Source organism: Dicentrarchus labrax, unplaced genomic scaffold, assembly GCF_905237075.1.
Source record: "Dicentrarchus labrax unplaced genomic scaffold, dlabrax2021, whole genome shotgun sequence".
Classification (NCBI taxonomy): Eukaryota; Metazoa; Chordata; class Actinopteri; family Moronidae; genus Dicentrarchus; species Dicentrarchus labrax.
Genome location: NW_026136712.1, coordinates 9,329,651 through 9,347,360, shown reverse-complemented (window position 1 = coordinate 9,347,360; position 17,710 = coordinate 9,329,651). Strand labels below are relative to the sequence as shown.

The 17,710-nt window shown below is 38.6% G+C and overlaps 5 protein-coding genes across 6 annotated transcripts in view; 3 read left to right on the top strand and 2 right to left on the bottom strand.

The window, feature by feature from the left end:
• Window positions 1-1,601: 1,601 nt before the first annotated feature.
• si:ch211-131k2.2 (uncharacterized) lies at window positions 1,602-2,866 on the top strand. The gene is made up of 6 exons (XM_051418678.1): window positions 1,602-1,810; window positions 2,035-2,131; window positions 2,296-2,325; window positions 2,480-2,533; window positions 2,694-2,765; window positions 2,859-2,866. Exons 1-6 carry the CDS (start codon window positions 1,697-1,699, stop codon window positions 2,864-2,866), a joined length of 375 nt encoding a protein of 124 aa, XP_051274638.1. The 5' UTR covers window positions 1,602-1,696.
• Window positions 2,565-9,253, bottom strand: kat7b (K(lysine) acetyltransferase 7b). 2 transcript variants are annotated; one of them, XM_051418200.1, is made up of 14 exons: window positions 9,049-9,253; window positions 7,851-8,001; window positions 7,514-7,762; window positions 7,269-7,351; window positions 6,685-6,768; window positions 6,436-6,534; window positions 6,212-6,346; window positions 5,822-6,013; window positions 5,396-5,485; window positions 5,117-5,257; window positions 4,917-5,010; window positions 4,149-4,295; window positions 3,899-4,005; window positions 2,565-3,636 (listed from the first exon to the last, which is right to left on the bottom strand). In XM_051418200.1, the coding sequence occupies exons 1-14, from the start codon at window positions 9,064-9,066 to the stop codon at window positions 3,535-3,537; spliced, it is 1,692 nt and encodes a 563-aa protein (XP_051274160.1). In that variant the 5' UTR covers window positions 9,067-9,253; the 3' UTR covers window positions 2,565-3,534. The 2 variants fall into 2 exon arrangements, with proteins under 2 accessions (XP_051274160.1, XP_051274161.1); XM_051418201.1 differs by having other exon boundaries at window positions 6,236-6,346.
• Window positions 9,254-9,973: 720 nt separating this feature from the next.
• On the top strand, window positions 9,974-12,038 carry ptges3l (prostaglandin E synthase 3 like). The gene is made up of 7 exons (XM_051418822.1): window positions 9,974-10,172; window positions 10,273-10,386; window positions 10,555-10,621; window positions 10,757-10,855; window positions 11,230-11,319; window positions 11,444-11,506; window positions 11,817-12,038. Exons 1-7 carry the CDS (start codon window positions 10,138-10,140, stop codon window positions 11,823-11,825), a joined length of 477 nt encoding a protein of 158 aa, XP_051274782.1. The 5' UTR covers window positions 9,974-10,137; the 3' UTR covers window positions 11,826-12,038.
• Window positions 12,039-13,002: 964 nt separating this feature from the next.
• Window positions 13,003-16,344, top strand: aarsd1 (alanyl-tRNA synthetase domain containing 1). Its single transcript, XM_051418820.1, has 12 exons — window positions 13,003-13,127; window positions 13,354-13,482; window positions 13,581-13,740; window positions 13,891-13,948; window positions 14,038-14,194; window positions 14,366-14,482; window positions 14,605-14,735; window positions 14,829-14,895; window positions 15,094-15,185; window positions 15,311-15,365; window positions 15,447-15,541; window positions 15,629-16,344. The coding sequence occupies exons 1-12, from the start codon at window positions 13,089-13,091 to the stop codon at window positions 15,765-15,767; spliced, it is 1,239 nt and encodes a 412-aa protein (XP_051274780.1). The 5' UTR covers window positions 13,003-13,088; the 3' UTR covers window positions 15,768-16,344.
• The window catches only part of LOC127373910 (myoferlin-like), a 25,733-nt gene continuing 24,182 nt past the window's right edge, over window positions 16,160-17,710 (bottom strand). The window contains 3 exon segments of the mRNA XM_051418817.1: window positions 16,160-16,883; window positions 17,017-17,164; window positions 17,357-17,466. Coding sequence (XP_051274777.1) covers window positions 16,845-16,883; window positions 17,017-17,164; window positions 17,357-17,466 — 297 coding nt within the window. The 3' untranslated portion in view covers window positions 16,160-16,844.

Genomic DNA, 17,710 nt, shown 5'->3' with positions numbered 1-17,710 from the left:
AGGTTGGCAGATTACTGTGACAACCAAATATCCCTTGAAGTGTACTGTGATGAACTGTAAGTGATTAACAGCAATCAATAACACATTTCTTCAGAATCAAAGCTCTCTAAAGAGGGCATGATTACACTTGTAATGCATCACTTCAAATGTCATATAAGATTTATAATTCAACAGGAAAACACTAGAAGAGTCACATATTTGAAGGTGAAATGGATCAGAGGTTAACATCAGACTCAACACCCGCAGTGAATCACCAGCATAGAACAGTGCAAATCCTGAAATGGCCTCCCCAAACCGCTCCCCTGCGTCACATGGAGACGCAGTGTTCTGTCATTACGAGGAGCTCTTTGTGACTGAACCATTTCATATGCAGATGCTGTGCCTCTGATTTCTTTTGATTCGGCACTCCACATTAGCTGTGGGTTAGATTATGTGCACAAGGGCTGTTCAGGTGTAATTGCCTTTCAGGCCTAATTGTCCCGGCCTTTTCTTGCTTTTAGAAGCACCTGTGCGCGGATCAAAGCATTTGATGTGTGTGTCAGCTTTGTTTCAAGTGGGTGTCCTTACAGCACACAGATTGTCAAGTAATTGCCTCTCCAGAAATTTCTATAGCCAGAGTGTTGGAAAAAGAGCTCACCTTTCATTAAAACAGAGCATTTAAATGGCTAAGTAAGTAAAGATCATGAAAAGGTTTAATAACAGTGTAATTATCTCAGGAGATGCAAAATAAATGTAAAAAGTTACATATGTTGATATTTTATTTTTATTTTTATTGTATTTCAGGTTAGGATGTGCAACACATTTCATACATATTTCATTACACTTGAGACTTCAACTGCCTATTTGAAGGCTTTTATATATAATGAGTTATTTTTTTCATCATCTGCTTGACTTCTGACCATCAGTGTTACATAAAACCTTCAGTATATTAGTCTTAAATCCATCTCTTATCGTCATCATCAGCTGATTTGACCTCAGGCGTCACATTCGAGCTGTCCTGCTTAATAAATACAGAACTAGCAGTAATTCATCAAGTCAACTGGCTTACCAATAAAGCACCACCTTCAAAGCACATGGTTTTATTTGCAAAGCATCTCCCAAAGAGCTGACGCGCCTGCATGTCCTGCGCCCGTCCCCGGTGATATCAAAGACGCATGTGCACATCAGAGAACATTCTTAGACCAATAGCAATCCAGATGTCTAATAAAAATGGAGATGAAAGGTGACCATCTCAAATGTAAATATTTAAACTTTAATATTATTGAACATGTGGGGGTTTTCTTAGAATTTAACACTGCTTGTTAATCTTTGGAGGACATCCTTCCAACTATAGAACAACTGAAAATATAAAATCTGTTCAATTTAAAACAATGTCATCTTTGATTCATCAGATATTTAATGTGTAGTGGCTGAAAAATACTTTATACCTGAGGTAAAAAAGAAACCTCTTATTGTAATATGAAAAATCTGGAAGTTTTTAAATGCAATGGAGGCATGTGCGTAATCATGTCTGGAGGGGAGGGGTCTGTCAGAATAGGGTATAGAGGTATAAAGGCACCCTGGATACAGTTGGGGCACAGAGAATAACAGTGAATCACATCTGCTAATATCATTTTTAAATGCTTTCTGAGCTTTTTTAGATTAAAAAATATTATTTTGATTGAAGAGAAGCAAAACAATTCCCTGTGACAAAGAGATGGATAACTGGAAGATCCAGCTTGTTGTTGTGACTTTTTGTGCTTTAGTGCAAACTTATCAGGCGCTGTCTTCTACTGTGGAAGAGGAAAGAGGGTTACCAAAAGACTGGCAGGTGAGCATCAGTGATTTAATGTTCTTATCTGAAATTAGAGAATGTGGACAAATGTTAGTTTTTTATTCCAGAAATGTTCTCAAATATCAAGGGATTATGAATTAAATTATCTGTAATTTGTACAATGTAATGAAAGTGTAATGTCTATTTATAAAAAGGTTTATTTAATTCCTAATTTTACTACAATAAAAAAAACAACAATGTGTTATTGATTTTTCTATCAGGATGAGTCTCTGGAGGCAGGTCTGACCCAGCCGATGATCAGTCTGATGAAAAGATCAAAAGCCCTTCGCTTCTATGGACTCATGGGGAAACGCTCAGGTTGCTTCTAACCTAATATCTGTATAGAAAAACATTACTGTTTTTTGTGTTTTAAAATATTTTCTTTTCTAGGCCTTATAATATAGTATGTCTGTGTTAATGAACATGAATGCATGATGCATGACTATAAATCCACTGGTAACTTTGGTTTATCCCCCTCACAGGTACAAAGAAGCCTTTTCAAGTAAACAGACGTAAGTATCTTGATGTTGCTTTTAATGCGTACAATGTAATCCTCTCTGAACTGCAGATGTATTTGAAAGCATTATCTTTTAAAAACCATCATTATAACATTATAACCATAAAACTACTTCTCTGTACAATTGAGCCTCTTTCTCACATTTGTAGGAAATAAAGGAGAGACGTTTGTGGGCCTGATGGGAAGAAGCATTTCGAGTGGCGGTAAGCACAAACACCAAGAAACAAAATCTGATTTCATTTCAAAATTTCAAGGCAGCTTTATTGATATTAAAAATATCAAATTGCTAATACACATTTAATAACCAGGACTAAAAATACAAAACAAAGACAGTCCCATTAAAATCTTTTCTGCATATTACAGAATCTTTAGCCAGAATAATTCCACCTGTAACAACCACTGCGATCGATGTTTCGGAGGAACCACACAAGCAAGGTATGATTGTATCAGTATAAAAACCTGAGGTTGTTTTATTTCTATGTGCATTCTTACAGTGGTATTGTCATAATTTTTTTTTTATATTCTCAGCAAATTAAAAATATCTGAATTCATCACTGTTATTTGGCAGGTTCGTCAGAGGAATGGGTCCAAATCCTGTATTGATGGAGCTAGAGAAAAGAAGTACATATAATGATCTATACAATTTTACACCAACCAAAGAAGACGTTACCATACATCATACTCCTCAAAATACACTCTGCTTATTGTTTCAGTTCATGCTAACAATTATTGTATTTATCCCAAACAAAAAGAGCTACCATCTTTAAAAAATGCACATTTCTTGAATGAAATAAAAAATAACAGCTTGTAAATGCTGCCAAATGTAGGTATGTTTTTTTTTTTCTTTTTGCATGAGCAAAGAAAAACATTCATGTTATCCACCACAATGGACCATTTATCATAGAACATTCAAAGCTTAGTAGACATAGGCGGTCTTAAAACGAATAAGACAAACAGATTCTCTACTGTTAATTGTTTGACAATGCTTAAGTCAAGAATCATTGGATTTGGAACGTTTGGTGTTTAAAAATACAAATCAAAGTAAAATACTAAAGTAAAAAAAGTTCTGGGACACAAATAAAGCGGGGTAAAAACATGAAAGAAAGAACGAACACTGGTCTTTATTGACAGTTCGTAGGTCTAGGCTACTTGTGGCTGGTGAGGCTGGAGGTGAGTTCATTCAGTAGCCTGAGGATCTTAGTGCTTATGTCCCTTTGGGAGGGGTCCATTTTAGTGAGCTTGGGTCGATGGTTTTGTTGCTGTTGCCTCGCTTGATCTCCTTCGCTTTCCACTCATCAATCAAGTCCTGGAAGGAGAAAAGAAATAAAACACTGGGATGTCAAAGTACAGTGATTACATTAAAGTAAAGTCATTTTTCAAAAATACATTAGGAATGATGTATATGAAAAAAAAAGAGAAAATGTTAGAGTATTTGTTTGACCAGCAGAAAATGTAGTATTTAAAGTGTATCCTTTCATTTAGATCAGGGATTTCTGCAACATGATGTTTTAATACTTCAATAGCAAAAAAATAAATAACCTACACAGGCCATTAGACCAGCATCTTACCTGTCGCTTCAACACCAAGTGCTTTCCCTTCCAATACTTCAGCATCTGAAGAGACTGCAGGGTGCTCACAATGTCCACGGGATTGACAGCAGTTTCCTGACTGATCTCTGCATCAAGCAAATTTTACAACAGTCAATTAGTTTTGCATATGCATGCGTGTACCTTTGTTCAAGGCAATCTTTTCATGTGTTAATAAACCTTTCCCACCAAACAAGTGGGCAGCCTGCTTGAATTGTGTGTCCTCGCTCACCTTTGATGGAGATCTCCTTGCCTTGGAAATTGTACATGTATCGGAGTAACACTTCCTTCCAGTAGCTACGGTAACTGATGAGGCCCAGATCAGACAGAGGCCTCTCTGGTGAGCCCACCTTCTCCTCCACTTTGGACAGCAGGTAGCCTAAACAACGCACAGAGGACAATCAGGAACTCATACATTAAAAAATCCATATTTTATTATGGTCTGCAAACAGATATCTTAATAATATTGATTTCATTCCTAAATGCCCAAAATACATCAGTGTTTCAAATTTAAATTGAATCAAAAATTAATCTGAGATTGACGACTGTAGTGGCTCATGAATTGCTTAATGGGCTAGCTATTAGAGGATATGCATAAGGGGAATCATGCAGTCACAAACAAATATACAGTCTCATACAATCTAATGCAAAAGTCCTAGGTAAATATTACTGAACTGAATATTATGTGACTATACGGATTATATGATGAAGAACTTTACTTAAAGCTTCATAGCCATCTTTAATGATAAACAGAGCAGTGCAGGATTCAATTATTCTTTCCCACGCATGCCTTTTATTATGAGATTTTAGTTTTTCAGTGTTTACCTATTTTCGTGTCTTTTGTGTCTTTATATTGTACACGGAAATAACACATTTGACACTGAGTATTCTGCTTTGCGGTTTAATCCAACTATGAGGATAGTCTACACTCGTTTGAAATCATTTTGGCTCTGTAAACAATTGACAAAATGAGAGAAAAACCAGTAAACATTATACGTACTGAAGTCAATGAGCATCTTGCCGAAGCCCTGCCTCATGTACTGTGGCATTGTCAGGATACAGGATACATTGTAGTTGAGGAAAGAATTTTTCTCCTTAATGAAAAAGAAAGTTTACAAAAAAAGAGAATTAGAAATATAATTCTTACAATTACAATTAATTCAACATTCAACATAAATCTAAACCTGTTTTTCCATTTACCTTAGAAAAGTATCCCACTAAATGACAGCCGGTGTTGTCAGCCTCAGTCATGACATAAAAGAGAAAAGGCTCCACGTCGTAGTACAGCGTTTTGTGGTCCAAGAAGAGCTTGGCAAGTAAACACAGGTTCTGGCAGTAGATCTGAGGACAAAATAGCACACACACCCTTATTATAGTTGCCTATTTGATAGTCTGAAAAAGTCTGATGCTTGCTTTACTGATGTAACCAATCTCCCAATGTTGTTAAAACCAGAAGTCATAAAAAAAAAGTCTCACTACCTTATTCTTTTTGCCGTCAACTTCAAACACAGATATAGCCCCCTTTCTGTACACCTCATCTCCCGGAGGGTGCTTCCACACACACTTGGCCTGAAAAGACACGTAATAAAATACACATCAGCATTATTTCCAAAGAACTTAGTGAGTACAGACACAGAAAATACAAAATATATCCGAGGGCAATAATGCAGTGTTAATAGCCGTGCTAGTATTAGTAGTATGAATAACAAACAGCTATTTGCCAAAATTATATATCCAAATGTCTTAAATCAAATAAAATTCATATTTGCTAAACATAGCAACATTTAACTCACATTTTTGAACCTTTACATTTTTGGCTTTAAACATTATGAACTATCAGTGAGTCAGATATATGAGACAGCAGATGTCTCACAACAAACAAAAAAAAATACATCTGACTCTGACCATGTGCCGCCTGAGAATGGTCTGGCTCTTCATGTACTTGAGGCAGAATTCGCAGACGTAGAGGCGGCCCAGACGTGCATATTCCTCAGGATAGGGCGAGTGGTACCAGGTGTCCAGCTCATAGCGGCCAAACAGGATTGTCTTGATCATGTTACTGCCCTCGGTGATCTGACCCTGGATACGCAGCTTCTCCTGCAGCAGAAAAGACAGGTAGGAACATATAGTGTTACGGCTGGTGTTATCATCAACCTGTGTGGTAAAGTTATCAGGCAATAACAACGGTTGCACTGACATACTCTGTATAGGGTCATAATTGGTTATTCATGCAAGTTCTGAAGAATATGGAAATGGGAATTAGTTTAGTATTTAAAATCTTAAAGCAAGACTGACGCTGATGGTGAAACAGCCCATTACCAGATCCTCAGATGCACGGGCCTGGGCTTTCCTGAAGAGCTCCAGGTCATAATCACTGGTGATGTTCTCCAGCAGAGGCTCTCTGGTGTTGCCGTGTGCCTGCCGATTCTCCTGTGGACCACAAACACACAGAGAGGAATAGAGATAAGACTACGAACAATCCAATATACAAATATACCAGAGGAGAGGCAGTGATGTACCATGTGCTTTTCTTTCTGCTCCTTCTGAAGGCCAGAGTTTCGCCCCTTCCTCATCTCAGCCACCTGCTCTTTGTATCTGCTCTGTTTCGGTGTTGGTGTCTGAAAATCAAGATAGAAATACATTGACTTTCAGGATGAGCTCAGACCTGCACAGTAACAAATTTTAACTTCATATATATAGTCAGACCATAAGACAAAGACCATTGGTTTTGCAGTCACACATAATGCCAATCTCGCAAAAGGGGCTACCTGGTGACGAGTTGCGTGCCGCGAGTTGCTCTCTTCCTGCCCCTTCAGCTCCTCCTCTTGTTTCTCACGGCTGATGGCTTTCACCTAAGAGTGAGAGTAAAGGAAAGATTATAGTCTGTGTTACAAAAAACAAAACAGCTACCTGCTCCTGGTCGTGTTACTTCTCTCTGAAATAAGTCTGCGAATGATAAGACGCAGCTCAAATTGTCAAATATGTTTCCATGTGTTGCTAAGCCTATTTGATACTGTATGTCAGTGTTATGGCCATCTAATTAAAATTTCCCTTGCTACCATAAAGGTTAAGTAAAAAAACACAGTTCTACACTGTTGTATCTGACTGTGAATACCCATTTATTAAACTGATGGATGCTGATGGACACCCCGAACGATATTAAATAAAAAGTACCTTTAAACATCATAAATATTAAAGCAGCTACATCATGAAGGGAAAAAATAAAACATGAAAGATGAAGAAAGAAAGAAAAATACAACTACCATAGTAAATGACAGTAGACAAGCAACTGAAATATATAATCAGACCACCAACTAAAAGAGATATATGATGTTTTTTTTAAGATACTCACCTTGCATTCATCAGCAGAAAGATTGTGGTAAAGAGGGCAACCTGATACAGCAAAATGACGTTCATGTTTTCCTGTGAGATGACCTGTGCAAATTGAGAAAAGGAGGTAACTTATGTTAATACAATGACATTATGATAGTGCAGGATATCACTGAATATTAATCAAATTCAGCACATTGAGATAAATAATCAGCGATACCCTTCATGAACCTCTGCATGAGATTATAAAAAGGGCAGGTATCTTACCGAGTGAATTGCATCCTGGTGTAGGGCATTTCATGTTGAAGTTATAGGTCTCATGACAGCGGCGGCGCTTGGGTCGATGGGAGAGGTCCTTATCCGAGTCTCTGTTAGCTTGATCTTTGGACTGGCTCTCATCATGGGAGGCGTTGGGGCTGGAGATGTCCAGTTCAGATTCAGAGGAGGGGGCATTTCCTGTGGGCGTCAATGGTGGAGACTCATCGTGGTCCGCAGTTCGCTTCAAGTCCGGAGTATCTAAAGCCAAAGGAGTCAAACCGCCATGTTGATTAAACAGCTGAGATAAAGAACAGTGTAAAAGCTCTATGTAGCAATGTAGGCTAACCCTGAGAGCTTTGGCTAAGGCGAGTGGAGGCTCTGGTGAGGCGTTGTCTCTTGGGCATGTTTCCATCACTTTCTGAACTATTGGTCTGTTCTCTCTCAGCCGATGAGTCCGAGTCTTCAGTTCCATCTGAACCACTCCCGGCCATATGTCTCTATCAGGGAGGAAAAAACTAAATGAGAGGCATCCTACACAAACTCTATAATCATGGTACAAAAATGTGGAATCCGATGCAAGGCAAGTGTGAGTGATGGAAATGAGCTATGACAACAATAGAGGTCTTTACCACAAAGCACAATCAATGAAGTTAGCTTGCTATTGAATGATCTTGAATACATAAAACCAGCAAGGCAAACTCTGGGACAGCTGATGCTCCTGCAACAAGAGCGCTTTACGGGTTTGCCCACTGCTTTTAATCTAGCTACCTCTATGTAATTCTGCTCAGACAGGAAGGCCACAGACAGCTGATAGCTCGCTGTTAGCTGGGTTTGTAGCAGGTTAAACAGCTGTGACTAACGTTTGCGGCTAACGATTATATTTTACCACAATTAGCATTTAGGACATCTAAAAGAGCAACTACTCAAACTGTTACAGCTGCAAGCCTTTGTAGTGGCTACACGGCAAAGTAGCTAGTCTGCTTAGCACTCCAGCAACCTATTATTATTGTTAGCTTAGCGCGTCACGTTAGCTAAGCTGCCCCCGGTTTTCTCACTCGGCTAATAGAGTGTGACACCAAACTGCATTAACAAATCTCGCATTTTAAGATATGGTGCGTATTGGTGAGCTTTCAAACTTGTACCGATTCACTTGTTATTGACATAATAACAGTTGTTGTGGTCTCAATGTAAGTTCGGCATACATATGATATACAAAGCACCGTTTTATTGTATTAAAACCCAAGGTTAAGTTTTAGATTTGGTTTAGCCGCTCGCTGTTACCGCCCACTACGATTTAGTTAACTTAATTTAATGTTAACTGAACAGGTTCACAAATGCAAAATGTGACAACTAATACAGTAGAAGATCAATTGAATCGTTAAATGCTGCTCGGTGGACTGAACATATGCAGAAGTAATGTCATGTTTTGGCATGCTAAATTGTCTGATTATTGAATGGAATATGGTGGAACCTTCTCCCCGTCCGGAGAGTGGAAGCGGTGCTAACTTAGCTAACGTTACCCTCTCGTCTACATTTGTTCTTACCTGTCGTCTACGAGGCATTTTCACCTTGGTGAGCGACACTTCCTGTGGGACTGTGGTCACAGATAGCAAAACTCCCCGAGCTGTAGGTTAAAAAGACGAAAGAAAACTATGTATTGATTTTTTTTGGTCTTTCAGGCAGAAGTTTGTATGTACACAGCGTTGCCTGGGTCTCCCGCGCCACATTCCCCGCACAGACAGAGCAGAGAATTGCATTTCCGGTGAAAAATCTAGTGTGAGCCGCCAGACCAGCAGGGGGCGACTCTCTGCCCAAAACCCTGTTCATTGGGTTGTTGGTTGATGTATTGATAGATGCTGTCAATGGTTAATTCATTACACATTCCTAGTTAACTACATTTTGCAACATTAGATTAACTGCATTCAAATTTGCATCGTGATTTTATAGTTAATACCAGTAAATCTGGAAAAATAGCAAGATCTAGCTTGTTTTGGAGCTTTCAACCTGATCTAAGGGTCTTCCTCAGTGGATGGAGTTTAGATCAGTGCTGAAGTTTAATGTAAGGTTTTAACTCCATTATCCCAGCCATTTTACATGGAGCAAAAATGTAACAATCCATATTGAACAAACACTTGATTAAAACTTATACAATAAACATGTAGTTCAGCCTCCCCCTTCATTATTTTCCATTAAAATAAATTAAATAAAACTAAAAAGAACAACACAAATAGTCTGAGAAGAATTCGCATGATGTGTTTACTGACATCCATGGGTCCTTTTTCTACATTTAGATGTCACATGTCAGATGTCACTTCTCTGTTTTGTGTCTCCCTGCCCCCCAACCTTCACCCAAAGCACCGGGGAGGCTGAACTACTGGTGATGGGTTCTCCAAAACTTCAGCCTCCCCCAGAAGACGCATCTGTTTTCCAGAGAGTTCCACTGACAGATTATATGGGCAGGGGAAGGGGCAAGTGTCCCAGCAGCTGATACCAACTGCTCTATATATAGCCTTCAGGGCCTGGCCACTGCATTAGAGCAAACAGCCCGAACTAACACGCCACATGGTTTTTACTTTCTGGTAGTCAAAGGAATAAGAGAGTAGTTTTTGTTTTAGTTTAGCACAAGAATTAGAATGAACAAGCCCAAAATTGTCAGACCGGAGGAGAGGTAAGTGACCAACAGATGTTCTGATTATGAAGAGGAACATATATTTGATTTATAAAAATAGTTATTGAGTATAATAATAGTTTTTCCTGTGTCTTAACAGTCAGCCAGCACATGCACTGTGGTTTGACAGAAAGAAATATGTCACAGTCAACTTTATGGTTCACAAACCTAAAGATGTCCAGGTCGATATCCAGACAGACAAAATGATTTTATGGTGAGTTTAAACATATAAGTGTAATTTTGTTTTTCTGTTCGTGGCGTCTATTTCTTGTTTTCGTCATCTCTGTCTTGTGTTACACAGTTAGTCTGTTGACAGTCTTATTCACAGGGAGTGAAATGATAATGTTCTTCCCTTGACAACCTTGTCTCTTCTTTACAACAGCTGCAAAAACAACTCAGATGACGTGATCTACAATGAGCTGTACTTCTACGACAAAGTTCTAATTCATGTAAGCATCCAATTTTTAAGCATGATGAGACCAATGAAATATAACTAGCCTCAAATGTTGTACACGGAAATATATATACGGTCAGTGTGATGTTAGATATAAGTGTGTGTTTTTATGCTTTCGCCTCTTTAAAAGGATTCCAGAGAAAGAGTCTACGATCGCTCCATCCATGTCTTGCTGAGGAAGATTAAGCCTGATTTTGCATGGCCTCGTCTTCAGAGGGATGAAGCTAAGGTAAGTCTCTCTCTCTCTCTCTCTCTCTCTCTCTCTCTCTCTCTCTCTCTCTCTCTCTCTGTGTGTGTGTGTGTTTAAAGTGATCAGCCAATTTTCAACACATTCAGATCTAAAATTCTCAAGTGTATTCAAGATAATTTTATTATATTTTTAAGAGCACAGAGGTAGATCAGAAATGGTGACAGTTTTCAGGAGAATTTATTCTATTTGCAAATATAAAAACACACATGCTAAATAAGAACTGGCGAATGCAATTATTGCAGAACAACTGTATATGAATGCTATTACATTCCCTAACTAACTTAGTTAGGGAATGTTAACTTTACTTTGCAAAATCAAATTTAAAATGGTGTTGTTTCTCCTTCTGTTTGCAGCCCAGCTGGATTGCTGTAGACTTTGATAACTGGAGGGACTGGGAGCATGAAGAAGACGAGGGACAGGACGAGTTCTATAGATATGCCGATGTGAGTAAATTTAATGTGTCCAGTAATACAACTACATTCTGATAAAGTTGAGAGATTAGAAAACTATGCATGAACTTTGTGATATTTACATTATTTCTCAATCTGTGTGTCTCTCCATTTTCAGATGATCCAAGAAATGACTACCAGTAATAAAGGTGCAGCACCAGATATGGGTGATCTTAGTGATGTAAGTGCACGTTCTGGTAGTTTAGGGGGTTACTTAAAAATGTAATATGGATTTTTTCCCTTTTTCGGTTAAATCACACCTACTTTGCCTTTCTTCAACAATAAAATATGGATTATTGCCTATAGAATAATTGATAAACCAGTAGTCCCGTACACCAACTGCCTTTACAGCCATGAGACAAACACTCTTTTTAGCTCACCTTTTCATACTGGCCTGCTGTGGTGTATTTATTCACTGGAAAAATCAAAAACTCACAATTGTATTGACCATTTAAATGTTGACACTGACTTTCATCCTTCTTCCTCTACAGTCTGACTGAGACTCACTGTGCTCTCTCTCCGGTGACTTTATTGCTCAGGATACTGAAGACAACGTTTGCTGAAGCTTGTCATGTTTGCAGATGATTTGATATGATATTGTCCACAATACTGTTTATACATATGTGATATTTTATATGGGTTATTTATTATTATCCACTGTACACTGACATATCATGTATCATGTCAATTTTAATAAACATTAGTTTTATCAACCGTGGTTTGACATTATTATGATATAATGGTACTGAAGTAATATTATGATATATTTATGTATGTTATGTTTTTGCCAGTAAATAAAAGGCTTTATGCTGGATTATGGGGGTGGGCAGAGGTTGTTGGTGTGGTTGTTTATGTCAGTAATATTTAGAAGATGGCAGTAAAGCAGTTATAAGTATTGCAGCATAAATAGTTATTTCTTCATTCATGGTACAGCCATGCAAACACACCAGCACCATAGACAGACAAAACAAGTGAAGACAGACAAAAGGACAACAATAAAATATAACAAGAAAAGTTCCTTGTGCAAACGGTAGACTAGCTGTGAAACAAATCTGTAAGTATGTATAAGTCTTTTATATAACAGCCGGTGATGATGTTTTTAACCACTGATCATTGTTTTGGATGCTCATGGTTGGATGAACCCCAAGTTTTATGCTCTTATTTGTATTTTATTTATTTATTTATTTATATATACTGTCAGTGGTTTTATGTTATACTGTCAATATAGACACTATATTTTATGAGCATATGCAACAACTTCTAGCACACGTTTTAGACTTATATCAAATGTGTGTATTTTATTATGCTTCATATTCCCTAATATCGAGCTTGTTCTGTTTCGCCTGTAAAATAAAATAAAATAACATTCTTGGAGGCAAAAGTAAAAGTTAAAAGTTATGTACACCTGACATTTTCCCTTTTTTAAGCGCTTCTGTGATTCTTTTTTTTTTAAAATCACATTTTAAAACTAATATTTAATAACGCAAGTCGACACCAGCCAAAGCCGGTCAGAGTCAGTCATTCGTTATACATTAAAGGGGAATTTGGCAACAATTTCAACTTAATAAACCCGTTTAGAAATCATTTGGATGGTTTAATGGCTTGTTCCGTTGTTAATGGTGACAGACATAATGCAAAGGGGGAGGAGGCTGCCGCAAGTGAGTTTTTTTACGACAGTGTTTTGAAATATACGTCCCGGCGCTGTAGGGGGAGCTCGGTGAGAAAACCTTCTTCTGGTAGTTTTTCCTCTAAAACACTCCGAAATGGCCTTTCAGTGTCAACGGGACTGCTATATGAAAGAGGTATGAAACAGTTTGAAGACATTTAAAATGTTCATCCTCTGCAGAAGTGATTAGCATGGTTGCTAACTGAAGTGAAAGCACTGGCTAGTTACCCACTTTCATTATTATTTAGGATCTTCAAATGTCCTTCCCACAGTGGGAATGATCCTTTAATGCATGCACCCAGATCTGTTGTCTCACTCCTGCTGTTTGGGTCTACGTTTGAATTGTATGTTTTTCTTTTTAGTTTGTTACCTCTGTAGTATCCTGCTGCCCTGCTGAGCTCAAACAAGAAGTCAATGGGAAGAAAGAAACTGTAAAGGGCTTCAATGTGAAGCTCCAAGACACCATCTTGTTTCCTGAGGGAGGCGGCCAGGTAGGCTGGTGTTTATGTTTGTATCAGAAGTAATACTAAAAGCCATACTATATGATATTACTCTAAAAATGTCCTTGTTTCATGTTGTCCTCCTTCAGCCAGATGACCATGGACTTATTGGAGATGTCCCAGTTTTGAGGGTGACGAGGCAGGGGACTGAAGCCATACACTTTGTGAGCTCCCCTCTGGAGGAGGGCCAGGAGGTGCAAGTGAAGGTGGACTGGGAGAGGAGGTTTGACCACATGCAGCAACACTCAGGTGAGTAAGACTAAATGAGAAAGGTCAGGTTGTACATGTTCAGTATGCAGTAACTCATTTAGCAGATTGAACTACGAATGCATGATCGTATATTATTACACACTTGTTCTAAGAGACGGTTGTTTTCTTCCTCTTCTTCCTCACTCTTAGGACAACACTTGATCACAGCTTTGGCAGATTCATTTTTTGGATACAAAACAACATCCTGGTACGTCAACATTGCACTGATGGCTTTCCCTCCAACCATAAAAACGTGTGCATTCACCTCTCTTCTCTGTTTTCTCTTTTTATTTTCAGGGAACTTGGTCATCAGAGAAGCACCATTGAATTGGACACTCCTTCTGTGAAGCCTGCTCAGCTCCAGGCGCTGGAGGAAGCCATTAACGAAAATATCAGAGCCCATGTCCCTGTCACTGTTCAGCTTCTGTCTATAGATGATCCTGCTGTGGAGAAGGTGCATATACTGATATTGTGCAGTCCTCTTACTGTGCAATCCTTGACTCATAAGTCAAGGTTTTAGATATTGTTTCAACACATACATGTACAGTATGTTTCATGAGTTGTGTGTGTGTGTGTGTGTGTGTGTGTGTGTGTGTGTGTGTGTGTGTGTGTGTTTATAAACCAGGTGAGGAGTCGAGGGCTGCCAGAGGACCATGCAGGGCCCATTCGTATCATTGACATTGAGGGTATCGATGCCAACATGTGCTGTGGAACCCACGTGTCTAACCTCAGTCACTTACAGGTTCAGCTTCACACAAGCACTTAGATGTGACTTTTGAATTTAGGAAAGTGTACATTCATTACTTTACACATATTCATATGTCATACTTGTAAGATAAGGTTGTTTCTTTATCTGAATTGTAGGTAATAAAGCTGCTGGGAACTGAGAAAGGAAAGAAAAACAAAACAAACCTCATCTTCCTGGCAGGAAACAGGGTTCTGAAATATGCTGAGAAAAGCTACAGCACAGAGCGATCACTGGTGTCTCTCCTCAAGTAAGTTCAAAGTCTGAATGATCAAAATATCACCAATGTGAGTTAAACTCAAACACGAAGTTGTGAAAAAAAATATTTGTCTTTGCTTAACAGAACTGGACCTGATGTGCATGTTGAGGCAGTCGACAAGTTGCAGAAGTCTGTTAAGCTACTACAGAAGGTAAGAACTTCTCATCAGTCATCAGCAGTGACTTGCTGTTTTGTGTTTGTGAACTGTAAAAGCAATTCCCGCTGCTTGCCAGAAGAGGGCCCCATTTAAAGAATGAGATTCTTTCCATTTTTCCACATACTGTATGTTTGCTGCAATATGACACACTGCAGATAGACTCTCTAACCATCATAAAAATGTCTTGGGCAGACTAACCTGAGCCTGCTACGAGACATGGCTGTCCTAATCGCTCAGAACTTTAAGAATGACCCCCAGCGAGGCAACTTCTTCAGCTTGCACAAGTAAGAGAAGGGCTTGTTTGTAGATACAGCATTATACATTGCCCTAATGTTAAACATCTTGGAAGAACCAGAGGAGACCTGGTCAACGTACAGATAGAAAATGGTGTCTCTTTCTCTTTCTACAGGAAAGAGGGTGACAATGAGTTCATGAATATCATTGTCAATGAAATCAACACTGAGGTAAGATGATAACCTGACTGCTTAGTTCTTCTTTCTATGAGTTAAATATATTTTTTAAGCCCCCCTTTTGTCTGCTGTTAGGAAACTTTGGTTTTCTTGACTGTTGGAGAGGAGAAGGGAGCTGGTTGCTTTGTTCTCGCTGGTCCCAGAGGACCAGTGGCTAAGCTGGGACCACGGTAAGAGACACCTCCACATGTGAATTTGGCCTCTAGTGTAAAAACCTGAATGTAGGTCAGTATTGTGAGATTCTCTGTTCTCTCCAGGGTGTTAGAGATTCTCCAAGGGAAGGGGGCCGGAAAGAACGGACGTTTCCAAGGAAAAGCCAACAGTCTGGCACAAAGAGAGGAAGTGGAGGCCCTGCTGCAGCAGCACTGTAAACATCTCACCTCAGAGGAAGAATAATCCCAGCAAAGGTTCAATACAAAGAAATATTTTATAATAGCAAGCTTTACATTTAATTACTCATAATTCATGGTAAAACACTTAACTAATGTAAAAATGTATATAATTGGGGCTTCTGTAGCATTATTCTGAGCTGTACAATGTTAAATATCGTGGACTGATTTTTTAATTTTTTTCACTCAGTCTCATCCGTGATGTTAAATCTGTGATCAGATTTCCGTTTGTCCTTATTTTACCAGTAGTATTCTGTTTTATATAGTATACGTGGGAGCCACATTAAGTCTCAATGACTCAAGGGCACCTCAATCTGCAATACAAATCACTGCTGGTCATAATGTTCACTGCTTTTACTCATACACATGCATTTCGCTTAAAAAAAAAAAGCACAGACACCTGTTGAATAATGTTTTAATATATTTAACTGACAAGATTTGTGAAAATGTAATATACAAAAGACAGACATACTTGACTGTTTTTGGCAGGATTACTTGTGAGTGACCAGAAAAATAGAAACCCTTGCACAATGTAATGCAATTAAACAACAGTCCTTAAATAAATACCAAGACGGTGAAACTTATTTATTAATTGTTGTTAATCACCTCATTTACATACAGTATGAAACACCTTGCAATAATGTGCAATCCAATACAACAAAACCCCTAAATATAGCCTCAAAAATCCCTCCCCCATCACTCTTTCACACATTGTCACCAACAAATACAACTGATTGCAGAACTGTTGTATTGGATTGCATTTTAATGTACAGGAGGGTCTGTTTTCTCATCACTTGATATGTGTAGGTGTTAATGTGTGAGATAAAAGCTGTGGTTTAGAATCAAATGTATTGCTGTCTGTCACAGTTTAGCGGTGTAGACATAGTGTTCATGGTAAAATATGACAATGTAGTGCAAATGTGCAAGCACCCCTTCCCATTCAGGTAAACCTCTATAAAATACTATAGGCAATAAAAAAAAAGATATTGAGATGGTTTGGCAGTAGTTGTGCCCAGTTCATGAGATCCTGTAGACATTTTGAGTTGTCCTTTTTCAGTTCCACTGCTCTTCCTCCATTGTAGAGTTAGCTTAGTGGTTTCACTATCTTCATTGAGATGTAGTTCTGGAAAAGGCAAAAGAGAAATTGAATGAAATCACTGCCTGACCCTAAGTTTGGACTAAGCACACAAAGCACGTAGCAGACCACATGATTTCAGAATGTATGCCTTCGATGGTCCCCTCTTGTCTATCCTTACCGGTAGAGAGTACAACAGGATGGCAAGGAAGAGAATCACTATGGTGAGGATGATGAGTCCAATGAAGAGGCACCTGAACCTTCGCCACACAATGAACTTCATGGTCTTACATGGGTTGGTGAACCAAAAGAAGGATGTTTCTGGGCGTCTGGTGGTTATGGAAAAAAAAAAAAAAAAAGGACATTATATCCCATGTGTTGACAGTTAAACTACACTTTTCCTGATTCATCCCAACCATTTATTTATTTAAGTGTCAACTAAGAAAGAAAGAAAAAGAATATTTTAGATGTCCAATCTGCAGAATGTAAAACAGGCTATGTTTCACAGTCTGAGTTCTTACTTTGGAGGGTCCAGTTTTGGGTTCATGTTGGGTTCATCCCTGCCTTTTCCTGCAGGTCTCTCATCTGCATCTGCTTCACTTATAATCTCCAGCGTCATCTCCACTTTTCCCTGTAAACATAGGACGAGCAGACATAATGAGCAAGATACAACCTAATAATAATGAGGATCTCTACTTGTGGAATATCCAAATGTAATCTGCCCAAGCTTCTGCAGTAAATAGTTAATTTAGTACAGATATGAACTGTAGCATTTGGTGCCCCAAAACACGTCTAAAGTCAAGTGAAAGCCCAAATCTGGAAACCTGAAACAAGGATAAATCTGAGGGGAAAGTACTGACTTTGTTCTGTCAGTC

Bases quoted from the DNA above. Each gene is read 5' to 3' on its own strand.
- ptges3l (XM_051418822.1), top strand. From the start codon at position 10,138: ATGAACAAGCCCAAAATTGTCAGACCGGAGGAGAG. The intron at 10,387-10,554 runs GTGAGTTTAAAC...TCTTTACAACAG, and splicing joins ACAGACAAAATGATTTTATG to CTGCAAAAACAACTCAGATG. The intron at 10,622-10,756 runs GTAAGCATCCAA...CCTCTTTAAAAG, and splicing joins ACGACAAAGTTCTAATTCAT to GATTCCAGAGAAAGAGTCTA.
- kat7b (XM_051418200.1), bottom strand. The intron at 5,486-5,821 runs GTCAGAGTCAGA...GTGTCTTTTCAG, and splicing joins CCATTCTCAGGCGGCACATG to GCCAAGTGTGTGTGGAAGCA. The intron at 5,258-5,395 runs GTAGTGAGACTT...TTTTGTCCTCAG, and splicing joins TTGACGGCAAAAAGAATAAG to ATCTACTGCCAGAACCTGTG.
- si:ch211-131k2.2 (XM_051418678.1), top strand. From the start codon at position 1,697: ATGGATAACTGGAAGATCCAGCTTGTTGTTGTGACTTTTTGTGCTTTA. The intron at 2,132-2,295 runs GTTGCTTCTAAC...TCCCCCTCACAG, and splicing joins ACTCATGGGGAAACGCTCAG to GTACAAAGAAGCCTTTTCAA. The intron at 2,534-2,693 runs GTAAGCACAAAC...TGCATATTACAG, and splicing joins AAGAAGCATTTCGAGTGGCG to AATCTTTAGCCAGAATAATT.
- aarsd1 (XM_051418820.1), top strand. From the start codon at position 13,089: ATGGCCTTTCAGTGTCAACGGGACTGCTATATGAAAGAG. The intron at 15,366-15,446 runs GTAAGATGATAA...GTCTGCTGTTAG, and splicing joins TCAATGAAATCAACACTGAG to GAAACTTTGGTTTTCTTGAC. The intron at 15,542-15,628 runs GTAAGAGACACC...TGTTCTCTCCAG, and splicing joins GTGGCTAAGCTGGGACCACG to GGTGTTAGAGATTCTCCAAG.